Genomic DNA, 23,398 nt, shown 5'->3' with positions numbered 1-23,398 from the left:
CTGTCTCGGACGTCTCCGGACAATTCCTTCATCTTCATCGCTTGGTTTTTGTTCTAACATGCACTGTCAACTGCGGGACCTTACATAGACAGGTGCGTGCCTTTCCAAATCATGTACAATCAATTTAATTTACCACTTGTGGACTCCAATCCACTTGTAGAAACATCTCAAGGATAAACAATGGAAACAGGATGCACCGAAGCTCAATTCTGAGTGTCACAGCAAAGGGTCTGAATACTTATCTAAATGTGATATTTCAGTTATTTATTTTTAATTACTTTGCAAATATTTCTAAACACCTGTTTTTGCTTTTATATTATGAGGTATTGTGTGTAGATTGATGATAAAACAAATGAATTTAATCCATTTTAGAATAAGGCTGTAACGTAACAAAATGTGGAAAAAGTGAAGGGGTCTGAATACTTTCTGAATGCACTGTAGATATGTGGGCTACAGTCTGATTCTTCTCTACCCCATTGCGGACATTGGACTTTGTCTCTGAAACTGTTGCGCTATGATTGCAACAAACTATATTCTGCACTCTTTATCTTTCTCTTCGCTCTACCTATTGTACAAGTATGACTTAATTGTATTTATGTATAGCATTATCTGATTTGATTGAATGGCGTGATAAACAAAGCTTTTCTCTGTATCTCGATGCAAGTGACAATAATAAACCTATACCTAAACCTAACACGAAAACACTTGAACTGAAGTTCTGGCAGAAGGTCTCAGCAGCCTATTCCTGATCTAAGAAACCTTATGTTCCTTTTCTAATGCATTTATAAAAGCACTATTTAACAGAACCACCCTTCCTGCAGATGCTGCCTGACTTGCTGAGTATTTCCAGCCTTTTACTGTGTTTTTTAATTTGTCCATTTAAAAAAATAATAATTTAGCCTTACATTTACTTTTTATCATAGCTTCATAGTTACGTTTAAGTTAAAAATTAATACCTTATTACTGCCTAAATAATTCATCGCTGTATACATTTAGAATATATGTATGTCCTCTCCCTTTGTTTCACCCAATCTCCTTGCTCAGCATGTTTCCATGGAGCATAACGAATGGGAATTGCTCATCATGGTAAGCAATTAATACGGCAGAACTTTAGGCTGTCAGAATTTCAAGTTCTGAGTCAATTGATAATAATTTCAGGGGACCATTTCCAGTTCACTACTGAACCAGCTGTGAAATGACTGGCAGCTTGTTTAGCATCAACTTACTTTGTAAGGAAAGTTAACAAATTATAACAGTAAAATTTAAAATAATACAAATAAAGTCACTATCTTTGAGGAATGGCAATCTATCTCAAGCACTCATGAAGGGAATAGATAGAGTGAATGCACAGTCTTTTACTTACGGTAGGGGAATCAAAAAACAGAGGACATAGGTTTAAATACGGGCCAAACGCAGACAAATAGGACTATCTTGGATGGGGCATCTTGGTCGGCATGGATGAGTTGTGCCAAAGGGCCTGTTTCAATGCTGTGTTACTCTCTGATTCTCCTCCTACATTTCCCTCTCCGCCTTGTAGCTGCTTGGCCTATTCTATATAACCTGCTCATTCTTCCAGTCATGCTGTTCTCCAAGGAAAAGGCTTTCAAGTGCATGCAGGCTTGGAGCAACATATTTATGGAAGACCCTTGAAGTCAGGACAATGTCCTTCAGCTCATGGCTCACCATCCCCTGTAGCTTTTTCAACTTTATCGAAGACCTGAAAGCACCAAACACTTGTAGAATTGTGCTGACAGCTGGAGGAAATCAATTTCAGCTCAAAAAGGCACAACCTTTGGAATCAGAGGGAGAAATGTTATCACTCAAGAATGACTGATGATTGTATTTATTTCCCCAGTTATATTAAATTCTGGTGGTGCGCTGCAGTGTGTTTTGCTTGGGTGACTCTATTTTTTTTTTTTAAAGAGTAATTAAGATGCATAACATCTGGGTGGGGTGGGACGATTGCCTGATGTTGAAAAGCTTGAGCCAGTCTGAAATAGCCTGATGAAAGCTTTTCAATATAAAACTTGTATCTTTTAGTTAGCGATAAAGCAAGGAAACAGGCCCTTCGGCTCAGCGTCCACGCCGACCATTGATCAACCGTCTGTCTAGTTCTATGTTACTCCACTTTCAAATCTACAAACACACGGGTCTTTGGGGTGAGGGAGGAAAATGGAGTACCTGGAGGAAAACCACATGGTCACACCGTCACAGGGAAAACTTGCAAACTCCACACAGATGGCATTGCAGGTCAGGATCAAACCCCGGTCTCTGGCACTGTGAGGTAGAGACTCTGACTACGCCACTGTGTTAGCTTCAAGTAGTAGTGATGCATTTCACAGCAATCTTTACAAATTGGCTTATCTGCATGGAGTTTCACTTTAAGAGATGAAATGACAGCTGAGAAGTAGTTTTCTCATGAGAGACTGACTAGAATTACTTTTTGTCCTTAGCAGCATTAAGCAGCTTGGAAAAATATTGCTTAAAAAATATGCAATTGAATGTGGACAGTACATTATTAATCAAATTTATAATTTAACCTACTTTTGCAAACTGCTACCACAGATAAACTAGTAGCTACAAGGTAAACACAGTAAATTAAGTAGCTGAATTAAAAAGGTTTCTCCACATGTGGAGGAAGCTCAAGATTTAATTAATTCTTGCTGGAGGCTTTATGGTTTTATGCATATTAGGTAAAGTTTGTTGCAGAAACATTCCTAGTGATGTCTCCATATTTCAAGCATAAACATGAACATTCCTGCTATAATTCAGGTGGAGACACAAGGAACTAAGTCTGAAGAAGGGTTTCGGCCCGAAACGTCGCCTATTTCCTTCGCTCCATAGATGCTGCTGCACCCGCTGAGTTTCTCCAGCAATTTTGTGTACCTAGGAACTACAGATGCTGGTTTACAAAAAAAGACACAAAGTGTTAGAGTAGCTCAGCGGGTCAGGCAGCATCTCTGGAGAACTTGCATAGATGACCTGAAACGTCAGAGGCAAGGAGATGAATCCATGTTCTCCAGAAATTATGCTTGACCCACAAAGTTTGTTTAGTTTAGTTTAGTTTAGATATACAGTGTGGAAACAGACCCATCGTCCCACCAAGTCCGCGCCGACCAGCGATCCCCGCACACTCATACTATCCTACACACTGGGTACAATTACACCAAGGCAATTAACCTACAAACCCATATGTCTTTGGAATGTGGGAGGAACCCGGAGATCCCCGGAGAAAAGTCCCGCAGGTCACGGGAAAAATGTACAAACTCCGTATAGACATTACCCGTAGTCAGGATCGAACCGGGTTTCTGCCGCTGCAAGGCAGCAACTCTACCGCTGTGCCACCGTGCTGCCCGCTCTGAAAACAGCCTTTGAGTCACTGGTTGAATTTCTCTCATTTACTTATTGGCTCTTCCAGTTTTCTTAGGCAACAATACGGCCTGGATATTGGGCAGGACTCTGCCCTGAGCAGCGATCACTCCTCCTAGCAGCTTGTTGAGTTCCTCGTCATTGTGGACGGCCAGCTGCAGGTGACTGGAGATGATATGGGTCTTCTGCTGATTGATACGGGTTGTCCCTGGCCACATTACCGGCCAGCTCGAGCATTTCAGACATCAGATAGTCAAGGACAGCAGCTAGATAGACCAGAGCACCAGCACCCACCTGCTCAGCATAGTTGACCTTTCTCAAGAGTCTGTGAACACAGCCCACTGGGAACTGCAGTCCAGCCCGGGATGAGAGACTTATGGGTCTGTCCCACTTTGGCGACTTTTTAGGCGACTGCAGGAGACTGCAGTCGCCACATGGTCGCCACATGTTCGTGGGTGGTTGCCAGGGAGTCGCCTTCATGGTCGTGAGGATTTCCCGCATTCTGGGAAGTAGTCGCGGCCTCATTATGGTCGCCGCAAATTTTTCAACATGTTGAAAAATTAGTGGCGACTAGAATGAAGCCGCCAAGGAGAGTAGCGAGAATTCTCGTGCCGTAGGTGGGTCGCCAGGTGGTCTCAGTGGGTTGCTAAGAGGTCGAAGGTTCTCGTAGGTTCTTGTAGGTTGTAGCCGGTGTTGACCGGTGAATTTCATTGGCTCATTGGGGTAAAAAAACGTAAGCAGTAGTTTTCAGAACCAAGGATAACTGACCGGTAATGTTAAATGTCCGCTAAGCTTCACAGCCATGAATCTCTGGCTTCTTAAAAGTTGGCTGGCTTCTTAAAAGTTGTCTCCATTCCTTCACCCTCCTTTTCCCTCCTTCTCTCCCCCCCCCCCCCCCCTTGTCCCCCTCTACCCCCTCCCCCCCTCACCCCCCCTCCTTTTAAAGGACTTACCATTCACTGTGCTTTAGCCATCTTAATTACAGCGCCAACTTTCCTGCTCATCGCGGTTTGTGTCTGTATCACCTTGTCTTTGCACCGTGTGAATTTCAGATAGCGCTCCCCCCGCTTGCCCTGTCCCCCGCCTTTGCGATGTGTTTGTGTGTGTGTGTTCTACTCTGACAGTCGCTGGTTTTTCAGGCGACTGCCGGCAACTTGACACTCGCCGACAGATGCCTGAAAAATCGCCTAAGTGGGATAGGCCCATTGCTTTGCTCGAGCTTTTCCTCGTCCAGACATTCCCACTATTTTCTACAGTTACACCAACACTTTATGTCATAATTCAGGTGGATATAATTTTTCTGTGATATCTGCAACAATAGCAATCTTAATTTACTTAACACATTTTAGCTAACCTCCCACAGGAGCAAAATCAATACATACTTTACACTGGCACATATAATGATCAAATAATTGTTGATTAAATAGGTGGGATTTTAAAGAGCATTTTAATGGAGGAGAGAGAGGTAGACGGACTTGTGGAGATAATTCTATAGTTGTAAGCCTGTGGCACTGCCGGTTATGGAATAATTAAATTAGAGAGAATCATATGACCAGAAATGGGCACGATTTCACAATCATAATGGACTGTAAGGCTGTATCGATGGTGGAGAGAGATTAAAGCAATGGAAGCAAGGAGGTGAATGCTAAAACTGAGGTACATCAGCAAGAACAGAGCAGGTGAGAAAATGGGACAGTGAGATTTATAATACAGTAGATTTGGATACCCTTAAACATGGAGTGTTGATTGAGGGAAGTTATGCAGATGAACACCGGGACAAGTCTGAAGGGAAAAAAAGACAGGTGAGGATTCAACTGCAGGAGGGGGTGGGAGATTGCAACCTTCACGTGGTCCACCCTGTTTCGATTAATGCAATCAACCTGGCGTGCACAAACAGAAGATCAAACAGAACAAGTTGTCTTACAACTTTAGGCTGTGCACGCCATATGCAAGAACAAGAAGCTGCAGGAGGAGAATGCTGTCAGTGAGATAGAAATGTGATTTTAGTTTTGTAATCCAGCGCATCTCACCAAATATGAAACAAAGTTTGCAAAGTTTTGTGCATTTTCAAACAGTCGCCAACGAGGGGAATTGAAAAGGTGGCTAGGGAATGGAGTTTCTGGCAGGGAGTGAAGGTAACGGACTAAGTCTTCCAAATATTTTATTTGAGAAATTTTTGCTGATCCATTACTTGACGTCAGACAAGCAGTTTGACAATCTGGAGAATACTGAGGAGCCGAAGGAGAATGTGGTAAGGATGTTATCAGCGTAGGAACGATGCTTTATTGTGTTATATACTACCGCTGGATAAAGTCACATAGATGAGAGGGACGTGTGGTATAAGACAAATCCTTGCAGAACATCACAGCTAACAACGTAGGGACAGAAAGAGTTGTCGCTGCAGGTGAATTCATGGCCGTGGCAGGATGGTATCTAGGCTGATATGCTCCCACCAAACAGAGGAGAGCTTTTGCCCAGAATTGAATCTATTTTAACCTGACAATAGAAGTTAATTATCTGCCCATTTCTTTGGATGAGTTTAGTTAAAATGTGTCTGTTTCTTTGAATGTTGTGAATCTTATGGTCAAGCCTGATGACAGGTAGCATAATAAAGTTCCTACATTTTGACTGCTCCACTGTTAATTATTGTATGAATCAATTAAATTGAATGAATGAATGAATAAGTTTATTGGCCAAGTATTCACATACAAGAAATTTGCCTCGGTGCTCTGCCCGCAAGTGACAACGACACACAGTGACAGTTAGGAATGACACATAAAGCATTAAACATTAATAATAAAACATTATTGATTAAACATGTGAATTAAATAAAATACCAGAGCAAAAGGAGGCTACAGATTTTTGGTTATTGAGTAGAGAGTAGTGGAAAAAAGTTGTTTTTATGTCTGGCTGTGGCAGCTTTGACAGTCCGGATTGCCATTGTGGCATTGTGCCATTCATTGGAAAAGAACAAGTAAAAATTGTCACTGGAATGATTCATATTCTAACATCATGACACGATGACGTATGTTATGTTATGTAGATATGACTCACAGAGCACTATTGTATTAGCCGTATTCATCTAAAAACCCTAACTGGTGTACCTTTAATCATTACCATTGTGCTTCTGTTCTTAATGGGGTGTCAATAGAAAAGATCCCCATCTAATGAGCCACTGAACACCTGTCTTAGATCACTCAACCAACTCGGTCGTAGAAGACATCAGCAGCATAAAGGCTGTGTGTCGATTAATTAAGTGTAGTATTCGAAGGAATGAACATGCTGTGACTTAGAAGAGCGATAAAACTAAGAAAGACAGCAGGAAATCATGGGATAAAGAAAAGAATGGAGGAGAAAACTTCAAAGCATTAAAACATAAATCTGTCTTTAAAGAACAAATTTCTAAATGTAAGATTGGACCTCTGAAAATTAAATGTGAGATTGGACCTCTAGTTAATAGAAGATAGATGAAGACTGACTATGTTTTAATAGATAGAAGAGAGAAAATTGTTGTGCAGTATAAATGTGAAATGAAAGATATTTGTAGCAATTGACAGGAAGCACTGGAGAAGTCAAGTTGAAGGAGAATGAATAAGTATATCCATGGATTCTGAGAGAAATTAGAGAAGAAATAGGCGAGACCTATTATGGTGTATGCTGAGAGATGCTAAAAGTCAACAGCCTGATTTATACAATGGCACAGATATTTAAAAAATATGGATGCTATTTGAGGGTAAGTTAGTTTATCATACGTTGAGGGAAAGATTTTAAATTTTTATTCAGAGATGAAATAATTAATTAACCAGATGGAGGCATAATATATTGAGGGAACCAGCACAGACTTCGAAAGGAAGATCGTGCACAACACATTTAGATTCAAACAGCAAGGAAACAGTCCCTTTGTCCCAACTTGTCCATGCCGACCAAAATGCACCATCTCAGCTAGTCCCATTAACCTGCATTTGAACCATATCCCTCTCTATCCTATGCATGTATCTGTTCAAATGTCTTTTATTAGTGTTTATTAGATTTTAATCAGGAGGTAACAGATATGGTGCATGTGAGAATTCCATTGGGTGTGAAGTACTCAGATAGAATGGACACAGGTTCATCAATAGATTACCGGGTGCCTCAGTTATTGGTTTTACAGCACTGTAATATTATCCACCCCATGTTTCCAGAAGACCCCTATGCTCTTTTGGGGGTAGGTAGCCAGACTTGGCATTGGCTGTCTTTGTTTGAAACAGGAAGGGGAGGTAGAGATGAGAGTGGTGATGAACATGTGTTGGGCTGCAAGTCGAGTGCCAAGCTGGCCAACATAAGGCTGACTGCTGTGCATAATTAAATTAATTATGTTCAGCCTGCACCAGGACCCAAGGCTACCACTGTGAAGCTGCCAGGATAGAGAGGATTGTTCAAGAAGGAACTGCAGATGCTGGAAGATCGAAGGTACACAAAAATGCTGGAGAAACTCAGCGGGTGCAGCAGCATCTATGGAGCGAAGGAAATAGGCGACGTTTCGGGCCGAAACCCTTCTTCAGGATGAGGATGAGAGAGGATGATTGTGCACAGGCAGCAACTAGTAATCCATGTGCACATCACGCAAAAATACCCATAGTGCATTTATTAATGCCACATATTGCATAAAAATTGAAATATAGTAATTTACTATTCACCTCTGCTATTCAGTAATCATGTTTAATCCTCCATGCAAGCCGTAATTTTTGTAACTGTGCTGTTTCCATTACGCTCAATTGCTCTATCGTCTGACATTGTGCTTTATTGGCTGCGTAACACTCTGGTAATTCCTAATGTCCTGAAAAAATATATAAATGCAAATTTGTAAATCAATGTTGAAATTATCTCTGCTTCAATCACTAACTCCAGCAACATGTTCCATAAGTTCACATTCCTTTGCACCAAAGGGCCTGTCCCACTTTACGATTTTTTCAGCGACTGCCTGCGTCATTGACTGACGTACCAGGTCGCCGAAAAACCGTCAAGTTGTACGACAAGTTACGGCAAGCTACGACACAGTTGACGTCAAGCTGCGACAATTTACGTCATCCGGCGTCACAAATTTTTGGGACGTGGGACGACCACAACAGCGACAACCTACGACATCCTGCGACCGCACAAACATCAAACAACGACAACCGAGGTCAACATATGTCTACCCGCGACACGATACGGCAAGATGTGACAAGTACGACACTCTCTGCGAAATCTGAAGACCACAGATGTCAAGTAACGTCATTTTGATCCGTATCTTGACGCAGGCACTGTCGACGGTTGACGTATGATGACACAGGTTGTCGCAAAAGTAATTCGCCGAGGTCTTGTGACATCGTACGTCACCTGGCGTAATCCTGGCGACAACCTGCGACAGCACCTACAACAGGAGTCGACATGCAACGTCAGGCAACATCAAGCTCACTGTCGCTGCAAGGTTTTGAACATTTCAAAATTCAACAGCGACAAGTGATGACACTTGCGGAGACAGCTCACGACAGCACAGCGTCAGCCCGCGTCTCGCCGCGACCATGAGTTGCCAAGTGGGACAGGTGCTTCAACATTTCTCCTACACTCTGTTCCAAATCTTTAAATATTCCTTGTTCTTGTCCCCCAAATGGAGAATGTTAATGTTACTGAGGTCCTATTGGCTATTGTAACAGCTGAAGAATTGTATCAGAAAACAACTCTTCACACAAATAGCAAAATAATATGGAATTCTTGGTTATGCTTGGGTCAATTGGGATCATACGATTTTACCAAACAAGGATGTTAAAGGTTATTGAAGCGAAATGGGTAGATATGTGGTGATAAGAAACAAACCTGTCCTGATCTTACTGAATGAAGAACATGCTCCAAGGGTTGCATAGTCTACTTTTCTTTCTGTAGGTGCCTGCATTTACCTGTCCTGTAGAAACAAGGAGCTGCTGATGCTAGATTACAAAAAAAGTACAAAGTGCTGGAGTAACTCAGCAGGTCAGGCAGCATTTCTGGAGAACATGGATAGGTGATGTTTTGGGTCAGATTCAGACTGATTGTGGTGGGGGTAGTAAGAAAGCTGGAAGAGAGGACAGGCAGGGCAACTGATAGGTGGATACAGGAGAGAGGTCGAAGGGAGGTCAAAGGAAATCGAAGGAGGTCGTCTTCACTCTCCACTATTCGGTGTCCAATTTTCCAGAAGTTAGTCATAGCTACTCGTAGCTAGCAGAAGCTGGGCTTCAACATAGTCAAAGGAGGTCAAAGGAGGTCTTCAACATGTCATCTTTTCAAACTCTTCTAAACTCGCCAATTAGGTCGCCCAAGTGGGACAGCCCCTTAAAGAATATCTGTGGGAAGGCTTATTGGGGATAATGTATTGGAGGAGTTGAGCCTATTTTGTTGTTGCCGCCAAGATACTGTACTTTACTTCCATTGCCTTCATTCATCAAAAAATTATCTCAGTTAATTCTCCAATGTTTGTTTCCACAAGAGTCAAGAGTATTTTATTGTCATATGTCCCAGATAGAACAATTAAATTCTTACTTGCTGCAGCACAACAGAATATGTAATCATAATAAATAATATGATAAAAGAGAGAGAGAAAAAAAATGTTCAGTGTGTATATAACTAATGTACATCTAATAGGAAATAAATAATGGGTGAATGGGTTCCCTTCCTCATCACTCCTGCATGTTTATTTGGTTAAAACAAAATCTGGGGCACTAACAGCAGCAAAGGTTATTTAGTTATTTTCTCGTACTGTCAAATACAAACGTTTTCATGATGGATAATGAAGTATTGTGTTATTTCTATACAACATTGATCTGGTTTTTACAGTTATAACTTGAATTCAATTAGCAGAATTCAGTCAGGTTCAGTTTGTGGGATTCAGACTCTGAAATATGTAGACGCTGAATTACTGCCTTGTTTGGGGCTACAGAAAATAATATAGATTAGCATTGGAGGTGCTTTCATCAGATAGAACATAAAACAGTACAGCACAGGACCATGATCTTTGGCACACAATATCCATGCTAAACATGATGCCAAGTTAAATTAAACTCCTACCTGCACGTGATCTTATCCCGCAATTCATAGAATGTAGAATAGTACTGCACAAGAACAATTCCTTTGGCCCTCAATGTCTATACAGAACATGATGCCAAGACTAACTCTTATCTATCTGCACATAATACATATTCCTTTATTCCCTGCATATCCATATGCTTATCCAACAGTATCTTTAATGCTACTATCAAATGAATAAAAAAATAAAATGAATGAATAAATACGTTTATTGGCCAAGCATTCACATACAAGGAATTTGCCTTGGTGCTCCGCCCACAAGTGACAACATGACATACAGTGACAGTTAGGAATGATACATAAAACATTAAACATTAATAATAACACATTATTGATTAAACATGTGGATGTTTAATCTGCCTTCACCACCTGCCCCAATTCCCTGCATACACTTGTGCTTATCCAAAGCCTCTTAAATGCTGGCATCATATTTGCCTGCAGCACCTCTCTTGGCACTGCGTTCCAGGCACCAATCACTCTCTGTGTGAAAAAAAACTTGCCTGACACATCTCCATCAAACGTTGCCTCTCCCCCCTCGCTTAAAGCTAACTGAACATCCTCGCCAACGTTTCTCCTAAGTCAACGTCATCAAACTGATGCATCATATGCGACTTGTGATTTAACTGAACTGTACCCTGTGAAGTGGCAAAATACATGCTTTACACCTGTGCATTTTCCAAAGAGAGCACGTCAGAATTTGGTGAAGCACAGCAATTGTGAGGAATAAACTGATTTTAATGTTTCGGTTTTTTTTGCATTTGGAAGCTTCAATAGCTTTGACATAACTTTATAATTTCGTAGGTAGACACAAAATGTTGGAGTAACTCAGCGGGACAGGCAGCATCTCTGGAGGGAAGGAATGGGTAACGTTTCAGGTATAGTCTTGGCCTATGGTGACCAAGCTGCCTGCCAATTATTATCAGCTGACAGTGGACAATAAAACTAGTGCCATTTACAATTGAGTTCAGGGATGTGAATTAGGTGAGGTTGAGGTGGCGGTGGAGGTGGAGGTGGAGGTGGAGGTGGAGGTGGAGGTGAGGGTGAGGGTGAGGGTGAGGGTGGAGGTGGAGGAAAATAAGGTGCTGAGGGGGAAAAGGCGCTGAGGTGCTGAATTAATCAGCAGTGGAGGTGAAGGGGTTCACTCTAAGTTACAATCCTGGACAAAAGGTGACACTTTGTTAATTAGTCCAAACTATCATTAAAAATGACAGTAATTGCTTGAAAAATGTACAATATTATGATGCAATTGCCAGGCAGTATATGGAGAGTGTGAAATTGACTGTGATCCACAGCAAGCACAACAGCAAAAAGCATCTAAACTTACTTCACTGCATAGTTGATGAATTGGAGTTTGAGCTTTGAGCTTTGAGCAGTAATATGTCAAGAAGGGAGAAACTTACCCTGTGAGTCCCAATCGCTTATTGCCTACTCATGCTATAGCTAAGAACATGTCCTGGTGATTGGAGAGCCATCTGGAATAAAGAGAAAGATCCAGGACTTGCAGCGTGAGTTATGTTGAGGCTGGATAGGTTGGGACTTTTCTCTTTAGAGCGTAGTAAGTTGAGGGGAGAACATTGAAAAATACGAAATCATGAGGGGCATGGATAAAAATAAATGCTCACTATCCTTTTTTCCAGAGGAGGGGATTTTAAAGCTAGAAGACATGAGCGTAAAGTGATAAGGGAGAGAATAAAGAGTGATCTCAAGGGCAAGGTTTACATTTGGAGAGTGGTCCGATATCAATGCTAGCTGCAGAGGCAGCTACAGACATAGATACAGTTATGACTTTCAAAAGACATTTGTACAGATATTTGGATAGGAACGATTTAGAGGGCTATATACAAATGTGACTATCTGAAGATGTTATGATCTTGTACAGCTCTGTTAAATCTGTTCTCAGGCTTTTTTCTGTAGAGTGAACACCTTGTTCCTCTAATCTAATCTTACAGCTGAAGTCCCTCATTCCTGGAACCAGACTGGTGAATACTTTCTGCGGATTCTCTCGGATTTTCACCTCCTTGCTGCAGTGATGTGAAAATAAATTAGGTGCACTGCTGCAAATGATGCCTTAACAATGTTTCATAAAGGTTCAACATAATGTGGACAAGTTTGAAGAAGGGTCCTGACCCAAACCATCACCTATCCATGTTCTTCAGAGATGCTGCCTGACCTGCCAAGTTACACCAGCACTTTGTGTCATTTTTTGTAAACTAACATCTGCAGTTCCTTGTGTCTAATATTAACAAGATTGTTTTTCTTTTCTTCTCTCTGAAGGACCCAACATGTTGGGAAGATGTTCTGGAAAAAAATAGGATGACTGGTGTATGTCAAGCCAAAGATTGCGATGGAAATGTTGCTGTAAGTCCATCATTCAGGCTTATAGCAATAATAATTAGTTCATGTCCTATATAATGATTACCTGCTATAATTTCATGACGATGAGACTCATTTCTATGTCAAAAAAAATCACAATGTAGTAAAACGGATATTTCACACAAGGGGTGATACTATATGACATATCACAAGGTATCTTGAGCACAACACCAAGTGCTGGAAGAACTCATTGGTCAGGCAGCATCTGTGGAGGGAATGGACAGATAATGTTTCAGCTCGGGTCCTTTCTTCAGACTGGCAGATGACATTTAAAGTCAGGACCCTTCGTCAGACCATTCCTCAAACTGAGTATGAAGAAGGGTCCTACCTCAAATGTAATCTGTCAGTCCGCAAAAGGGACCTGAGCTGAAACGTTGTTTGTCCTTTCCCTCCACATATGCCACCAGACCCAATGAGTTCCTCCAGCATTTTGTGTTTTTAAATGTTGATTATAATCATTTTACTTTAATTAATAAGCAGCAGGATTTATCTGCACTGCCATTATTGCGGTCAGTAGTGACTCGAGAATAACTTTTACTTTTTTAGATTCCCGCTCCAGTAAATGCACTGGTTAATGTATACTCTAAGTGGATGTACATTGTGTATTCTAAGTGGACGTAAAAGACTAATATTTGTGCCTGAAACAACTTATCGATGTTGATTAGTTTCTATAACCCAATACCTGTGTCAACAAACAAGGCTACCTGGCCACAATAGTATTGCTGTTTGTAGACTCTTCACCACACTTCTCCAGAAGTCATGAAAAGCCCAATCTAAATGTAAAAAATCACTTGTTTATGTTGTAGATTGGGAACCTCGCTTCTCTTCTGATGCTGAAATACTTAAATTCAATATGAAGCCCCTGGATTGAAAACTAGTCAAGGCTCACAAAGCATTACAACTGAATGTCCTCGGTAGAGTTTATGCTACTTACAAATACTGTACAAATGCTCCCTTTAAAAATTCCCTTTAACAAACTATTCTCTTTAACTTTTATCACCTCAGGTGCCCAGTTCTGTAAGATCGGAAAATTCCAAGAGCATTCAGCAAGTCTGGCATCTTCTATGGGGTTAGAAACAGTCAATATTTCAGCTCAGGAAAAATGTGAATTTGAAGTGTATTTTAAGTGGTAGGGCTGGGAAGGGTAGGATAGGAAATATGCGTGACTGAAGCAGACCCAAGACGCTCAGCATACAAATATTTTAAATACAGTTAGCGACAAAGGAGAAAAAAATAGCTAAATTTTAAATGAAAGATTGAGCAACATTTATGGAATCAAAAATCCTGTCCACCTGAAATTGCTAAATTTAATGTTATTTTCAGAAGGCTGCAGCACATCCAGATGGAAGGTGCAGGGATGTTCACATTGGACATAATTGAAACAATGTAGAAGACTGAAACAAGACAGTCAGAGTGAGAATGGGACAGAGTATAAAAGGGTTAGGCAACTCGAAATTCACCATGCACCCCACGTGATTGAGTTGCTCAGAGGTGGTCGTCCAATCTGCATTTGGTTTCTAAATTATGGAGAAGACCACATGGTGAATACCTAATCCAATCTACAAAATTGGAAAAGGGTAAACAAATTTCCCACTCACTTGAAACAACCTTTTTAATATCTGGATGGTGGGAAGTGAAGAGATAAAAGGGTATTTCTTGCAGTTCCATGGGAAAATGCCCTTATAGAGAATGGTCAGTTGAAATGGAAGAGGGGACAGAGATTTGCAAAGTGAAGGGACTCTGAAATTTTGAATGTGGAGAGGAGTTGTCTGCTGGTGGAATCCAATTGAAAGGGGTGGAAAGACTGTCTTGCTCTCTGTGAGGAATACATTCTAATCTCTCAGTTTCTTTATCTCCATTGTATCTGCTCTAATGTCAAGACTTTCCATTCAAGTGCCCATAAGATGTCTTCCTCTGTCCTTAACTGTGGATAGGAAATCTTCAACCTGATATTTGTAGGAAAGAACTGCAGATGCAGGTTTAAATCGAAGGTAGACACAAAATGCTGGAGTAACTCAGCGGGACAGACAGCATCTCTGGAGAGAAGGAATGGGCCGAAGGGCCTCTTTCCACGCTGTGTCTCTAAAGTCAGAGTAAAGTCTAAAGTCATGTGTATCTCAATCTCTTCTGTTTGCTGTAAGTTTGCAAAACGGTTCTGTCTCACTCAGAGTCGGTGAATTAGCCCATTGTCATCTCAGGCGGATATCTCCCTGACTGATGATTTTTACTGTCATCAGGCAAGCATGTTTTGGCCAGTTCTAGATTCATCAGTATTTCGAAAGGCTGATGTATGGGTTTCACTCCAGCATCAATTTGAGCATAACAATTTCTGAACGCTATTGGGGATGAATTAAGGCTCAGAGAAACCATGGTTGTTGCTTGTCGTGTAGATTTATCAGTCTTGTGGACAATCAGACCACAGGGATTTGGAGAAGGAGTCGGATTTAAATGAGCACATGTGATCTGATTAGTCTAACTAGTTCTTTGGGTTAATGCAAAGTCCATTGTGTTTGTGTCTCTGTAAGAACAATGCTCTCTGCAATCCTTTCATTTCACATTCATTTATTAAATCCTATTGATTTCATGGCTTGCTGGGATATGGTCAATTTGCATGTGCGAAGGGCACAAAACTGCCTTTGCAGAACAGCCTTGATGCTAATATGGGTTTTATTTAATTTAAATGGACTTTTGCTGCAGGACCAGCCACAGTGGTGTTATATTTTTGCATATGTCTAGAATATGTGTTTCACAAATTTGCCCTGTTCCTTTGTTTATTTGTATAATGTACACACTATATCGAGGTTTTCCCTTTCCATTGCCTCTGAAATAAAGCCCCAGATCCACTTAGGAAACCTGAACGGAAACCTCTGGTGACCTTGCCCGCCACTCAAGGTTTCCATGAGGTCGTTGGAGGTTTTGGTCACTCTCCCTAATGGTCGAAAGTGGTTTCCACGTGGTCGAGGCTTCATCTAGGTTGCTTCGATTGTTTCAACATTATCAAAACCGGCCTCGACTAAAAATAGGTTGCCGTTTGGTCGAAGCCAGTGGAGTGGGGTCGCTATTTACTTACAGGCAGTCGAAGGGCATCTCCTTCGCTGACCAGCCATTTTGATTGGCTCATTGGAGTTTCACGACCTAGAAGACCCTAGTAGGTAAAATGTCCGCTAAATTTATTAAACTTCTTAAAACTGTCTCCACTCCTTCTTCCCCCCCCTTCTCCCCACTTCCCTCCCACTTCTCCCCCCTTCTCTCTCCATTCTCTCTCTCCATTCTCTCTCTCCTTCTCTCTCTCCTTCTCTCTCTCCTTCTCTCTCTCCTTCTCTCTCCCCTTCTCTCTCCCCTCTCTCTGCTTCTCTCTCCTTCTCTCCTCTTCTCCAGTGCATCAACATGTTATAAAATGTCAGTGTTTATAATATGCAATGCGTGTATGCATTGCAATGAACAAAGCAACAATATTGAATACACCTATATAACCATCCGTGTCATGTTGCACAGATGACAACATCCTTGCGATTTACTATAAAAACATAGAAAATAGGTGCAGGAGTAGGCCATTCGGCACTTCGAGCCAGCACCGCCATTCATATGGCTGATCATCCAGAATCAGTACCTCATTCCTGCTTTCTCCCCATATCCCTTGATTCCGTTAGCCCCAAGATCTACAGTAAATATTTCTCTATCTTGAATACATCCAGTGAATTGGCCTCCACTGCCTTCTGTGGCAGAGAATTCCACAGATTCACAACTCTCTGGGTGAAAAAGTTTTTCCTCACCTCAGTCGTAAATAGCCTACCCCTTATTCTTAAACTGTGATCCCTGGTTCTGGACTCTCCCAACATCGGGAACATTTTTCCTGCATCTACCCTGTCCAATCCTTGAAATGTTTTATATGTTTCTATAAGATCCCCTCTTGTCCTAAATTTCAGTGAATATAAGCCCAGTCGATCCATTCTTTCATCATATGTCAGTCCCGCCATCCCGGGAATTTACCTGGTGAACCTACGCTGCACTCCCTTAATAACAAGAATGTCCTTCCTCAAACTAGGAGACCAAAACTGCACACAATACTCCAGGTGCGGTCCCACCAGGGCCCTGGACAACTGGAGTAGCACCTCCTTGCTCCTATACTCAATCCTCTCGCTATGAAGGCCAACATGCCATTTGCTTTCTTCACTGCCTGCTGTCCCTGCATGCCTACTTTCAGTGACCGTCGTACAAGGGCACCTAGGTCTTGTTGCACCTCCCCTTTTCCTCATCTGACACCATTCAGATAATAATCTGCCTTCTTGATCTTGCCACCAAAGGGGATAACCTCACATTCATCCACATTATACTGCTTCTGTACACTCACCCAACTAATCCAAGTCACCCTGCAGCCTTATAGCATCCTCCTCCCAGCTCACACTGCCACCCAGCTTTGTGTCATCCGCAAACTTAGAGATGTTACATTTAATTCCTTTGTCTAAATGGTTCTGTATATTGTAAATAACTGGGGACCCAGCACCGAGCCTTGCGGCACACCACTAGTCACTGCCTGCCATTCTGAAAAGGAACCGTTAATTCCTACTCTTTGTTTCCTGTCTGCCAACCAGTTTTCTATCCATGTCAATGCCCTACCCCCAATACCATGTGCTCTAATTTTGCACACTAATCTCTTGTGCGGGACGTTGTCAAAGGCTTTTTGAAAGTCCAGATACACCACGCCCACCGGCTCTCCCTTATACATTATAGACAATAGACAATAGGTGCAAAAGTAGGCCATTCGGCCCTTCGAGCCAGCACCGCCATTCAATGTGATCATGGCTGATCATCCACAATCAGTACCCCATTCCTGCCTTCTCCTCATATACCCTGACTCCACTATCTTTAAGAGCCCTATCAAGCTCTCTCTTGAAAGTATCCAGAGAACCGGCCTCCACCACCCTCTGAGGCAGACAATTCCACTGACTCACAATTCTCTGTGTGAAAAAGTGTTTCCTCATCTCCGTTCTAAATGCCTTACCCCTTATTCTTAATCTGTGGCCCCTGGTTCTGGACTCCCCCAACATCGGGAACATGTTTCCTGCCTCTAGCGTGTCCAAACCCTTAATAATCTTATATGTTTCAATAAGATTTCCTCTCATCCTTCTAAATTCCAGAGTGTACAAGCCCAGCCGCTCCATTCTCTCAGCATATGACAGTCCCGCCATCCCAGGAATTAACCTTGTGAACCTCCCTCAATAGCAAGAATGTCCTTCCTAAAATTAGGGGACCAAAACTGCACACAATACTCTAGGTGTGGTCTCACTAGGGCCCTGTACAACTGCAGAAGGATCTCTTTGCTCCTTTTCTCAACTCATCTTCTTATGAAGGCCCACATGCCATTTGCTTTTTTCACTGCCTGCTGTACCTGCATGCTTACTTTCATTGACTGATGAACAAGGACCCCCAGATCCCGTTGTACTTCAAGAGGACTCGTGTATGAAATGTGCTATATAAATAAAGTTGCCTTCCCCTTTTTCCAACGACACCATTTAGATAATAATCTGCCTTCCTGTTTTTGCTACTAAAGTGGATAACCTCACATTTATCCACATTAAACTGCATCTGCCATGCATCTGCCCACTCACCCAACCTGTCCAAATCACCCTGCATTCTCATAGCATACGCCTCACAGTTCACACTGCCACCCAGCTTTGTGTCATCCGCATATTTGCTAATGTTACTTTGAATCCCTTCATCTAAATCATTGATGTATATTGTAAATAGCTTCGGTCCCAGCACCGAGCATTGTGGTACCCCACTAGTCACTGCCTGCCATTCTAAAAGGGGACCCATTAATCCTTACTCTTTGTTTCCTGTCTCCCAACCAATTTTCTATCCATGTCAGCACTCTACCCTCAATGCCATGTGCCCTAATTTTGCCCACTAATCTCCTATGTGAGACCTTATCAAATGCTTTCTGAAAGTCCAGGTACACTACATCTACTGGCTCCTCCCTGTCCATTTTCCTAGTTACATCCTCAAAAATTTCCAGAAGATTAGTCAAGCATGATTTCCCCTTCGTAAATCCATGCTGACTTGGATCGATCCTGTTACTGCTATCCAAATGTGCGGCTATTTCATCTTTTATGATTAACTCCAGCATCTTCCCCACCAAAGATGTCAGGCTAACTGGTCTATAATTCCCTGTTTTCTCTCTCCCGCCTTTCTTAAAAAGTGGGATAACATTAGCTACCCTCCAATCCACAGGAACTGATCCTGAATCTATAGAATATTGGAAAATGAACACCAATGCGTCCACGATTTCTAGAGCCACTTCCTTAAGTACCCTGGCATGCAGACCATCAGGCCCTGGGGATTTATCAGCCTGCAGTCTCATCAGTCTACCCAACACCATTTCCTGCCTAATGTGGATTTCCTTCAGTTCCTCCGCCACCCCAGATCCTCACGCCATTAGTTCATCAAGAAGATTGTTTGTGTCCTCCTTAGTGAAGACGGATCCAAAGAACCTGTTCAACTCATCTGTCATTTCCTTGTTCCCCATAATAAATTCACCTTTTTCAGTCTTCAAGGGTCCAACTTTGGTCTTAACTAAATTCTACTTGTTACATCCTCAAAAAATTCCAGAATATTTGTCAAGCATAATTTCCCCTTCATCAATACATGCTGACTTTTAAAGATCCTGTCTCTGCCTTCCAAATGCATCATCCAGCATCCAGCTGCTGCTCCACTTCCCTAACTCTGTCCTTGAGGAGCTGTATCTGGATACAGTTCCCACGGGTGTAGTGGTCAGTGACAACAGCAGTGCCCCTGACTTCCCACATCCTGCTACAAATGCACTGCAATAACATACCTGCCATCACAAGTTTAAATATTTAAATTAAACACACAACTGATTCAAGTGTAGCCTCTTTGCCTCAGCCTCCTTGCCGAAACCTCTGAGCCAAAGACTCGCACTTTACCTCACCAAGGCATTTCCCCTCAACCAGACCACTCTCCTAGACCTGAACTTTTAATTTTATCTAATCAAGTCAACTATCCACACAACTAATTAGGATGTCTCAGCCAATCCACTCACTCGCTGGTCTGGCTACTGCCGCTCCTCTGCGATCTTCCAGGTAATTGCCCTGGGCTGACTCTTGGCACTCTTTCTAAACCTCCCAAACTTTACTCACCTAGGAGAAAGCCTTCCTTCAGCCAATCCACTCACTCGCTGGTTTGGCTGGTCAGGTACATCCACTGAGATCTCCTGCACTTGTTTCATCCCCCTCCTTGCTGTAACAATACTAATGTAAAAGGGAAATCTCAGCAAACTGAAAAACCTGAAGACACAAAGTCCTGGAGTAACTCAGCCTGTCCCTCAAGTACCTCTTAAATCGTTTTCCTCTCACCTTAAACCTATGTCTCATGGTTCTTGATTCCCCCACTCTTGATAAAAGACTGTGTATTCACCCTATCTATTCCCTTCATGATCTTATACACCTCAATAAGATCACCCCCTCATCCTTCTATGCTGCAAGGAATAAAGTCATAGCCTGCCCAACCTCTCCCTATATTTCAGGCTTTCAAGTCTTGGCAACATACTCGTAAAATGCCTCTGTACTCTTTCCAGATTAACAACATCTTTCTTACAGCAGGGTGACCAAAACAGTACAATACAACAAATGCGGCCTCCTCAACGTCTTGTATAACTGTAGCATAACATCCCAACTTCTATATTCACTACCCTGACTGATGACAGCCAATGTAGCGAAAGCCTTCTTGACCACCCTAGATACATGTAATGCCACTTTCAAGGGACAATGTACCTGCACTCCTAGATCCCTCTGCTCTACAGCATTCCCCTGAGCCCTGCCATTCACTGTGAAGATGTTGCCATGCTTTGACTGCCCAAAATACAATGCCTCCCACTTATCTGCATTAAACTCCATTAACCATTTCTCAGTCCACTTGCCCAACTGATCAAGATCCTGCTGTAATTTTTGATACTTATCTTTGCTATCTACAATAGCACCCGCTTTAATGTGTTCTGCAAATTTACTTATCATGCATTCTACATTCTCATCCAAATCATTGATATAAACCGCAAGCAAACCCGATCCCTGAGGCATACCACTGGTCACAAGCCTCCTGTTGGAAAAACAACCTTCCACCATCATCCTCTGCTTCCTTCCATGAAGCCAATTCTCCATCCAGTTGGAACATCTAATCTTTCCCCAATATTGACCATCTCAGTATCCATTAACTGTAACCAATGAAAACCTTACTAAGCCATTCAGTAATCAATTTCATATTTACATATCCAATCATGGCCAAAGCCACGATTTTCAGATTCCTTTAGTCTATGCCTTTGCTTTTTAGTCTGTCTACTGCTTCTCAGCAGAGCTCCCTTTGTGGTGAGTGAGTACAAGACTGCTGACTCAGAGTTAACAGAAAGCCTTGCAGAACAAATCAATGTGTCATTGAAGTCTGCACACTTTTGCTGGGTGCACAAAATATTGCTTAGCTGTCCGATAGGTAGCAGAAATGTTACTGGCAGAATGGCAAATGTAAGTGCAAATATTTTCGGCGTGAGAGAATAGCAGGTTCATGCACAATAAAGCAACCTGTGGCAGCACCTCATCTATGGTAATCAGTTGGATGGATTGCAATCTACTGTCAGATCCTCCAGGATTCATGACCTTCAGAGTCATGAAGGCAACACTCTCAGCTTGCATAGCTCCTGAGTTTAAACAGCAGAAGTCTAAGCTCCTTTATCAGCAGAATTCCCCGTATTTCTCATATATTGCTGTACACACCCTGCATGTTACTCCATTAGAAACTAAGAGCACACAAGGTACCTGTGTATTACACAGGCAAAGAGAATAGAGAAGAATTAGAGCTGTATGTAACAATATTCTTACTTTTTTAAAGTGACTGTATGCTGATGATGATCGGCTGAGTCCAAAACAAATGATCAGTCACAGGAACCTTGCATGCAGAAATGAAATGACAGAGTTTGAGTTCAAACTCAAGCATGGGGGAGATGTCAGCGTGTCACACAAAAGACTTGTAATGGTTAAAGCAGGACCGGTGCAAGATGGTTCTTCAAAACAGCTGTAGCCAGTCTGGGATCTTTGACCTTTCTGATAAAGTCTGTGAACCCTGCATGTCTTATATAGATTGGATGAAAATGTTCTTCAGGGCATGTAGTGTTGCTGAAATGAAATCATTGAAAGAGCAAAGTAAAGCAATCTAACAAATAGAGATGGGCTTAGACGTGCATGCCTCTTTGGCATTCCTGACACCATATAAGATAAAAGATATTTCATTCCAAAGGGATGATGGAGGATTTGCAGAATCACTTTAATCTGACACAGTTGATGATTGTAGTCAGCTACAAGTTCAAAACCAGGAATAATTGTAATTATTCCATCTGGAAGGAATCTATGCATTTCATGGAATTCTTTGGTTTATGTGTTTACATTTGTGCCCTCAGTTAAGGCTAAATTAATTATGTTCTGTCAAGTTCAAAATATAGATGAATGACACTGGCTGCCTTCATATTTTTAGATAGCCAGCTGCTACATAAAAGTAGATTGAAAGATAAATTGCAAGGAAAATCTGGTTTGCGCAGAGATAATTAATAGATTAGGTGAGTGGATAATAAGGTTCCTGCAATCCCTTCCACTTATTGGAATTCCACTTCCTGTGCTCCTTTCACTGTGCATGTCCCTGGTTCCCACATTCCCCAACCACTCAACAGAGCTTTGGTTCCTGTGCTTGGTTTAAATTCACTGGTTCCATTTGCTCGACCCCCCGACACAATGCCACAGCTGGTAGAGCTGCTGCCTCACAGTGCCAGAGCCCTGGTTTCAATCCTGACCTTGAGTGCTGTCTCTGTGAAGTTTGCATGTTCTTCCTGTGACTGCTTAGGTTTCCTCTGGGTGCTCCGATTTCCTCCCATATCCCAAAGATGTGCGGGCTTGTAGTTAATTGGCCTCTGTAAATTGCCTTTAGTGTGTAATAGGTGGATGAGAAAGTCGAATAACATGGAAGTAGTGTGAACAGATGATCGATGGTTCGCATGAACTTAGTGGCACCAAGGGACTGTTTCCATGCTAGATCTGAACCTTAAAGTTTAATTCTAAACACTGAAAAGTACAGCACAGGAACAGGTTCTTCAGCCCGCAATGTCAGTGCCAAAAATGATGCCAAGATAAACTCATCTCATCTGCCTGCACATGATCCATATCACTCCACTCCCTGCATCTCTATGTGCCTTCCCACTAATTTGTAACCTTGTAACCTGTTCATTCCCAGAAAATCCTTTCCCACGATACTACCCCTACCTACGCACTAGAAGTGATTTACAGTGACCAATTAACCAACTAACCTGCATATCTTTGAGATACTCATGTGGTCACACAGAAAAAGTGCAAAGTGCACACAACAGCCCTGAAGGTCAGGATCAAACAGGGGTTGCTAGTGCTGTGAAGCAGGGACTCTACTGGTTACAACACCATACCACCCTCATTTATGGAAGCTTTCGCAGTCAATTTTTATGTTCCCTGGCGGTCCTCGCCCGCATCATGAACAGCCGACTCAAGCCTTTAGC

General features: G+C 42.1%; 1 protein-coding gene across 3 annotated transcripts in view; it reads left to right on the top strand.

Moving 5' to 3' along the window:
* Positions 1–23,398, top strand: part of prkn (parkin RBR E3 ubiquitin protein ligase) — an 833,127-nt gene that overhangs the window by 290,826 nt on the left and 518,903 nt on the right. For all 3 annotated transcript variants that reach the window (XM_033025724.1, XM_033025722.1, XM_033025723.1), the window contains one exon: positions 12,721–12,804. In XM_033025724.1, the coding sequence (XP_032881615.1) occupies positions 12,721–12,804 (84 nt within the window). The remainder of the gene's footprint in view (positions 1–12,720; positions 12,805–23,398) is intronic.

Source organism: Amblyraja radiata, chromosome 8, assembly GCF_010909765.2.
Source record: "Amblyraja radiata isolate CabotCenter1 chromosome 8, sAmbRad1.1.pri, whole genome shotgun sequence".
Classification (NCBI taxonomy): domain Eukaryota; kingdom Metazoa; phylum Chordata; class Chondrichthyes; order Rajiformes; family Rajidae; genus Amblyraja; species Amblyraja radiata.
Note: the sequence above shows the minus strand (reverse complement) of the source record. Positions and strands in the feature narration are given on the sequence as shown.